This window comes from Schistocerca gregaria, chromosome X, assembly GCF_023897955.1.
Source record: "Schistocerca gregaria isolate iqSchGreg1 chromosome X, iqSchGreg1.2, whole genome shotgun sequence".
NCBI classification, from domain to species: Eukaryota; Metazoa; Arthropoda; class Insecta; order Orthoptera; family Acrididae; genus Schistocerca; species Schistocerca gregaria.
The window spans coordinates 506797707-506805940 of record NC_064931.1 but is presented as its reverse complement, the minus strand read 5'-3'; the positions used below and the strand labels follow the sequence as shown (position 1 = coordinate 506805940).

At 41.7% G+C, this 8234-nt stretch overlaps 1 protein-coding gene across 2 annotated transcripts in view; it reads right to left on the bottom strand.

Moving 5' to 3' along the window:
- Window positions 1-270: 270 nt before the first annotated feature.
- Window positions 271-8234, bottom strand: part of LOC126297383 (phosphatidylinositol 4-phosphate 5-kinase type-1 alpha) — a gene marked incomplete in the record, with an annotated part of 309051 nt that continues 301087 nt past the window's right edge. The window contains 2 exon segments of one of the 2 annotated variants that reach the window (XM_049988111.1): window positions 271-364; window positions 490-605. In XM_049988111.1, coding sequence (XP_049844068.1) covers window positions 355-364; window positions 490-605 — 126 coding nt within the window. 2 annotated transcript variants of the gene reach the window in all.

The window sequence follows — 8234 nt, the reverse complement described above, 5'->3', positions numbered from 1 at the left end:
GAATTTTTTATTTTCCTTATTTTGATGATAGTTACCTTTTTAAATACATTCAGTAATGAGTTAAAACAAATACTTATTACGATAGCAAGAAGGTTAACTGAAAAAGAATGGTGTGAATCATGATAGTGTTCGGGTGCTGCGGGAACACTTAGAAATTGTCCCGGTACGCGAACCTTCGGGGTAAAGTCTGGCGCCGGCAGGCCAGCGCTGCGGCCACGGCGACATCAAAAGGACTGGAGCAAAAGCGCCTGGAACCCTCCGCCTCGCGTCGCCTTGACGCTTCGAGACATTACGACGCCGCGGCTATATAAAGCCCACCCTGCTGTCGCAGCCATTCAGTGTGGATAGTTTCGTTCAGTGCATGCTGCAGACGTGTTTAGAGTTCCGATTTTAGTGCATAGTAGACTATTTTATATGACTATATTTTATTCATTTACTTTAGTCTCTTAGTGTATTGTCAATTAAGTTTGCAATGGATAAATTTGTTACCCTAAAGGCGTGCTTAAAAGTTGATGATACTGCAAGTCAACCTCCAACAATTCTCGTGTCGTCAATTGCTTCGTCGTCTTCAGGCAAGAACCGTTCACGGCCGAAACTTGGACAATCTGGTAAGACAAGATCATTTCAGAATTCTTAGTTGATCAAATATACATGGCTACAATATGAAGCATCTACCGAGAAATTTCTTTTGCAAAACCTGCAAAGAGGCAGATGCTAAAACACACAATTTTTTTCATAGAAAGAAGATGCATTTACTTCCGTAGGGTTTTCTAACTGGAAAAAAGGCTTTGGAAAAATTCTGTCTTCATGAAAATACGTTTACGCATAAAGAAGGTGTTCTGAAACTAAATTCTATCACTAACCGGAGTGTGGCCTCCCAATTGAATGAACAGTTAGATAGTGATGTGAAGAAAGGCTGTTTAGCTCTTTAGACAATTTTCACAACCGTGCAATTTCTATGCCGACAAGGACTAACAATTAGAGGGCACGAAGATGTAAACTCAATTTTTTTCAACTGTTGGAACTCTGAAAGAATGACATACCTGAGTTTAAGATTGGTTAGGGCGTTCGGGGTATAAGTGGACGTCCTACGATATTCAAAACGAGATCATTGATCTACTAGGAAAGTCTGTGATGAAAAAGTTATTGGCTTCAACCAAGAGGACTGAACATTTTTCTATTATGGTTGTTGAAAAAAGGGATTCTTCGATTAACGAACAAGAGTCATTTTGCGTTCGTACTGTCGATGATTCCTTGATCATCAACGAAGACTTTATTGGCTTATACGAGACCCCCAACATTGAATCAAAACTCTATTTAGTATTTTAAAGGACGTTTTTGCTCGACTTGACCTGTCAATGGATAACTTGCTACGACGGTGCCTCGAAAATTAGAGGTAACTTCAAAGGACTAAAAAACGTTAGTTTTTGGATATACAAACAAAAGCACGTTATGTGCAATGCACTGCTTACAATTTAGACTTGGCAGTTGTAGACAGTCTCCGCCAACTTACATCTACATCTACATCCATACTCCGCAAGCCACGTGACGGTGTGTGGCGGAGGGTACCCTGAGTACCTCTATCGATTCTCCCTTCTATTCCAGTCTCGTATTGGTCGTGGAAAGAAGGATTATCGGTATACTTCTGTGTGGGCTCTAATCTCTCTGATTTTATCCTCATGGTCTCTTGGCAAGATATACGTAGGAGAGAGCAATATACTGGTTGACTCTTCGGTGAAGGTATGTTCTCGAAACTTTAACAAAAGCCCGTACCGTGCTACTGAGCGTCTCTCCTGCAGAGTCTTCCACTGGAGTTTATCTATCATCTCCGTAACGCTTTCGCGATTCCTAAATGATCCTGTAACGAAGCGCGCTGCTCTCCGTTGGATCTTCTCTATCTCTTCTATCGATCCTATCTGGTACGGATCCCCACTGCTGAGCAGTATTCAAGCAGTGGGCGAACAAGCGTACTGTAACCTACTTGCTTTGTTTCCGAATTGCATTTCCTTAGGATTCTTCCAATGAATCTCAGTTTGGCATCTGCTTTACCGACGATCAACTTTATATGATCATTCCATTTTAAATCACTCCTAATGCGTACTCCCAGATAATTTATGGAATTAACTTCTTACAGTTGCTGACCTGCTATTTTGTAGCTAAATGATAAGGGATCTATCTTTCTATGTATTCGCACCACATTACGCTTGTCTACATTGAGACGCAATTGCCATTCCCTGCACCATGCGTCAATTCGCTGCAGATCCTCCTGCATTTCCGTACAGTCTTCCATTGTTACAACCTCTCTATACATCACAGCATCATCTGCAAAAAGCCTCAGTGAACTTCCGATGTCATCCACCAGGTCATTTATGTATATTGTGAATAGCGACGGTCCTATGACACTCCCCTGGGGCACACCTGAAATCACTCTTACTTCGTAAGACTTCTCTCCATTGAGAATGACATGCTGCGTTCTGTTATCTAGGAACTCCTCAACCCAATCACACAATTGGTCTGGTAGTCCATATGCTCTTACTTTGTTCATTAAACGACTGTGGGGAACTGTATCGAACGCCTTGCGGAAGTCAAGAAACACGGCATCTACTTGTGAACCCTTGTCTATGGTCCTCTGAGTCTCGTGGACGAATAGCGCGAGCTGGGTTTCACATGACCGTCTTTTTCGAAACCCATGCTGATTCCAAAGAGTAGATTTCTAGTCTCCAGAAAAGTCATTATACTCGAACATAATACGTGTTCCAAAATTCTACAAATGATCGATGTTAGAGATATAGGTCTATAGTTCTGCACATCTGTTCGACGTCCCTTCTTGAAAACGGGGATGACCTGTGCCCTTTTCTAATCCTTTGGAACGCTACGCTCTTCTAAGAGACCTACGGTACACCGCTGCAAGAAGGGGGGGCAAGTTCCTTCGCGTACTCTGTGTAAAATCCAACTGGTATCCCATCAGGTCCAGCGGCCTTTCCTCTTCTGAGCGATTTTAATTGTTTCTCTATCCCTCTGTCCTCTATTTCGATATCTACCATTCTGTCATCTGTGCGACGATCTAGAGAAGGAACTACAATGCAGTCTTCCTCTGTGAAACAGCTTTGGAAAAAGATATTTAGTATTTCGGCCTTTAGTCTGTCATCTTCTGTTTCAGTACCATTTTGGTTACAGAGTGTCTGGACATTTTGTTTTGATCCACCTACCGCTTTGACATAAGACCAAAATTTCTTAGGATTTTCTGCCAAGTCAGTACATAGAACTTTACTTTCGAATTCATTGAATGCCTCTCGCATAGCCCTCTTCACACTACATTTCGCTTCGCGGATTTTTTGTTTGTCTGCAAGGCTTTGGCTATGTTTATGTTTGCTGTGAAGTTCCCTTTGCTTCCGCAGAAGTTTTCTAATTCGGTTGTTGTACCACGATGGCTCTTTTCCATCTCTTACGATCTTGCTTGGCACATACTCATCTAACGCATATGGTTTTGAACTTTGTCCACTGATCCCCAATACTATCTGTAATTGAGACAAAACTCTTGTGTTGAGCCGTCAGGTACTCTGTAATCTGCCATTTGTCACTTTTGCTAAACAGAAAAATCTTCCTACCTTTTTTAATATTTCTATTTACGGCCGAAATCATCGATGCAGTAACCGCTTTATGATCGCTGATTCCATGTTCTGCTTTAACTGTTTCAAATAGTTCGGGTCTGTTTGTCACCAGCAGGTCTAATATGTTATCGCCACGAGTCGGTTCTCTGTTTAACTGCTAAAGGTAGTTTTCAGATAAAGCACTTAAAAAAATTTCACTGGATTCTTTGTCCCTGCCGCCCGTTATGAACGTTTGAGTCTGCCAGTCTATATCCGGCAAATTAAAATCTCCACCCAGAACTATAACATGGTGGGGAAATCTCGAAATATTTTCCAAATTGTCCTTCAGGTGCTCAGCCACAACAGCTGCTGAGCCAGGGGGCCTATGTAGACATCCAATTACCATGTCTGAGCCTGCTTTAACCGTGACCTTCACTCAAATCATTTCACATTTCGGATCTCCGTCAATTTCCTTCGATACTATTGCACTTCTTATGGCTATAAACACGCCTCCCCATTCACTGTCCAGCCTGTCTCTGCGGTATACATTCCAATCTGAGTTTAGGATTTCATTACTGTTTACGTCTGGTTTCAGCCAACTTTCTGTCCCTAGTACAATATGGGCGTTGTGACCGTTTATTAATGAGAGCAGTTCTGGGACCTTTTTATAGACTCTCCTGCAGTTTACTATTAGCACATTAATATTGTTATTCCCTGTTGCATTTTGCCTACTCCAACCTTGCCGCGGCGATAGAGAGCACTGGGTGCACCCGACTGCAAATTGTTGCTCATGTCGGCACCAATGACTCCTGCCGTCTGGGTTCAGAGGTCTATTGTCTATGAGGAATATTATGGCTTTAGCCAAGAAAAGGATGAGACTTTTCAGAAGAATACGCTGTGAGAGCGCCAATGACCAAGCTGGTCTACGACCCTTTTGCCCGACTCGGGGGACTATGCGAGCTTCTAGTATCCTTAGAATATTAAAAAACTACGAAGAACTTCTAGAGCTTTTTGAAACACTTTGTGCAGAGGACAAAACATAGGCAGGTTACAAATGTGCAGGCTACCTTGAGTCAATGTTACAATTCAAGACTTATTTGTTTTTGCGCCTTTATTGCCATGCAATGAACCCAGTAGAGAATGCCGATGAAAAAATTCAATGCCCTCATCTAACCGTTGCTGATCTGGAAAAAAAATGTATGATAGTTTGATTTGTATATTGAACGGAAGGCGTGATAGTTTTGAATTTTGTACACTTTTGGGAATTGTGTTTAAAAGAAAATCCTTCACTAGTTGATGACCCTTCGCTTCCTCGGAATCGCAGTATTGCAAACAAGTATGAAAACAACGAAGCCAGCTCACCGAAACCCCAAAGGAATACTACAAATCTATTTACATTGAAGTTTGTGAAACGGTGCAATTTTGCATTACTGAGCGGTTTGCTTTAACTGGACTCACACTGGTCATTGCAGTTGAACAAGAGTGCTTGCTTTTAGTAAACAGAGGTGAAACAAATTTGGAAAAATCAACTGCGTTTTTTCAAAAATGACCAAGACATTGAGAGACAGCGCTTACACTTGAATATGGTAGCTGATATCGCTAGTAAAAAAACTGGCCTTCAAAAACATGTGTGATGTAAGAAAGTACATCACACAAGAGCCTGCGCTTGGAGAAATGTTATGTGAAGTAGTGAAGTACATTAAGCTACTCCAAGTAGTTCCAAGCATGACAGCAACAGCAGAACGGTCATTTAGCGCCCTTGGATGTCTGAAGTCATATCTCCGATCAACAATGGGACAGAAGCGATTGAACGACTTGGCTGTTCTTCATGCCCACCGAGATGTTTTGGATATCCGACCAGTCATCAACGACTTCAGATTCAGTAATCCAGTCAGAAGATCCACATTTTCTCCTTTCTAAAGACACTCTAGCCCTAATAATGGCATTTAGAGCAATATTAAATATCTTTATAAAATAGAGAATTAAATACATACATAACGTTAAATTTTAAGTTTCCAAATATTAGTACTAGTTTAGTACTGTATTAGTTTTTTCAGATACTTAAATATTTTTCGGATGTAAGACCCAATTAAAACCCGCTATTTACATACTTTTTGATTGAAAGTATTAGGCACACTGTATTAAACTTATGAACTGTATTAAAGCATTAACTTTGAGATATTGTTTAACTAATGAACCCTGAGCCTTATTCAAAGTAAGCTTAAATAAGCTATTTCACTTATTAATTAAAGTTCTATTACTGTGCGACAGCAATATTAGTTCTTTATTCTTTTAATGATAGTTTAGGATTTAAACACAATTGCAGTCTTTTCAGAGCAGAGCTATATATTCACTGCTCCGTAATAGTTTATAAGCATGATTATTACAGTAAATTAAATTAGCTTTTACGAAAATACCGTGCGTGCTTATGTTTTGTTTCTTTTTTCAACACCAAAAAATGTGTCAGTCTTGTCGAGTTTCCCGGAGTGTCGAGTTATCGAGAGTCCAGTTTTCGGGGTTCTAATGTTGATCATATGACTCTAAAATGTTAAAAAAAACTTTTAAATTCACTATTTTTCATCTAAAATTCAGAAAATGTCCCGGGGCAAGAACCCCAGAATGAGGCCGCCGCCCCCCCCCCCCCCCCCCCACAATATTTTTTATACGTCAGCGGCCTTGCACAACAGTGTATGGGATAAAGAGTATCCTCCATCATATGTTTCCTTACAAACAGCTCAATTTCTACAGTGTAAATGCAGGCAGAAGGAAGAATATTTGAAGCTCTAAAGTAAAAAAGGGCTTTTTTAATTATTCTGATGATTTTCTTTCGCTTCCTACACGTTATTAAGGCATGAGGCGAATCACCACAAAAAAGATATCATGTCTTAATAGCGAGTGTATCTGACCAAATATAGATTTTACAGTTTCGTGAATTGCATTTCTGGATAGCACTCTGATTACATACTACATTGACTTAACGAGTTGTGACTTTAAAGAAGACATGAGAGTTCAGTTTCAAATTTCTTGCACGCAACTGCCTACAAACTTTGTGTCGGTCTTATTTTGAAATTCCCGGTTGTTCATTTGAATTACAGGCTGTATTTTCATTTTGTTGGGTCTGAAGGTGTAAAGTAAGTTTTTTTTTGTGGGTTTAGTATAAGCTTGTTTCTATAGAGCCACTAGGACGCAGTTATCTATGAAGAAGTATTGTCTGAAGTTAGGTCTTGATAATACTTCAAAGTGGTGTAAGGATTGGCATATATTTTGTTTTGTTTTAGGGCGCAAAAACAACTAAGATTATACGCGCTCATACCAGAACCTTAGAACACTAATACGGAAAATGTGTTAAAGGCGACTACACGTTAAGCCTAATCGATGGAAGGAAAGAGAGCTAAGAACAAGGACTTCCTCTTGGAGAAAGGTCCACAAAATACGCTGTAGAGAAACGAAGGTCCCAAACTAAAGACTAAATTCCTTCGCGATACTGCTACGACGGTTACAAAGTAAAACGCGGTCGACAATCCGCACGTCGTTCGAAGAAACGGCCGATAACTCAGGCGGCAAACATAATTCAGAACGTAAGTGGTGAAAAAATAGGGCATTCGGTCAGGAAATGGCGAACCGTTAAAAGGTTGATGACAATGAGCACAAAGTGGTGGGGCATCACCACTTAACAAATGGCGATGGCTAAAACGACACTGCCCAATACGCAAACTAGCTAAAATGATCTCGCAGCGAGAGGAGGTTGGCCAAGCCGATGGGACAGGTTTAGTTTCCCACAGCTTGTTCCCATGAAGTGAGGGCCAGTGGTGATGTGGCAAAGCGACACCAACTGCTGACGGACGGCAATATGGTGATTATCGGAAGGAATGGAAGAGCTAGCGGGACGATGTGGGAGGATTGCAGCCTTAGCAACAGCGCCACCATCCTCGTTTCCCGTCAGACTGACGTGACCAGGAACCCACAAAACGTCGCAGTGGCTTCCTCAAGAGTGAGCAAGAGGAAGCTTTCTTGAACCCGTTGCACTAAGGGATGGTCTGTACAGCACACAGAGGCTCTGAAGGGCACAGAGAGTCGGAGCAAATGACACAATTGAAAAGCTTTTGCCGCCGGATGTACTGCGTCGGCTCACATAGGGCGAAGAGTACTGTTGTAAATACTGAGCAGTGTTCCAGAAGCCGATACCGAAAATCGTCGGTACCACTGACGAAGGTACACCCGACACTGTGGTCAGTCCTAGAGCTATCAGTGTATACAAAGGTACTATCGCTGAGTTCCGTGCGAAGTTCGAGAAACTTAAAAGCGATAGATCGAATGTGAAGTAGTTTCCTTTGGAAGCGAATGAAGTCAGAGGTGAACACAGGCTTCAGCACTAGGCCGAGGTGGTGAAGGTTTCACACCCGTCTGGAAAGTAACAGGTAGTGTAAAAAATAAGCTGCCAGAGCAATAGCCGAAAGTGAACACAGTGAGGTAACAGCGGAGAGGGATGCGGCCCATATTGGCAATCAAAGGAGTAACCGAGGAAGGAGGCATAGGACGGGTGGCCAGGCATGGCAGACAAACGGCACGCGTATCTGCTGAGGAGACCACTTTGGCAGCCTCCTAATAGAGGCTCTCAACCGAGGTAGTGTAAAAGGTGTCAGT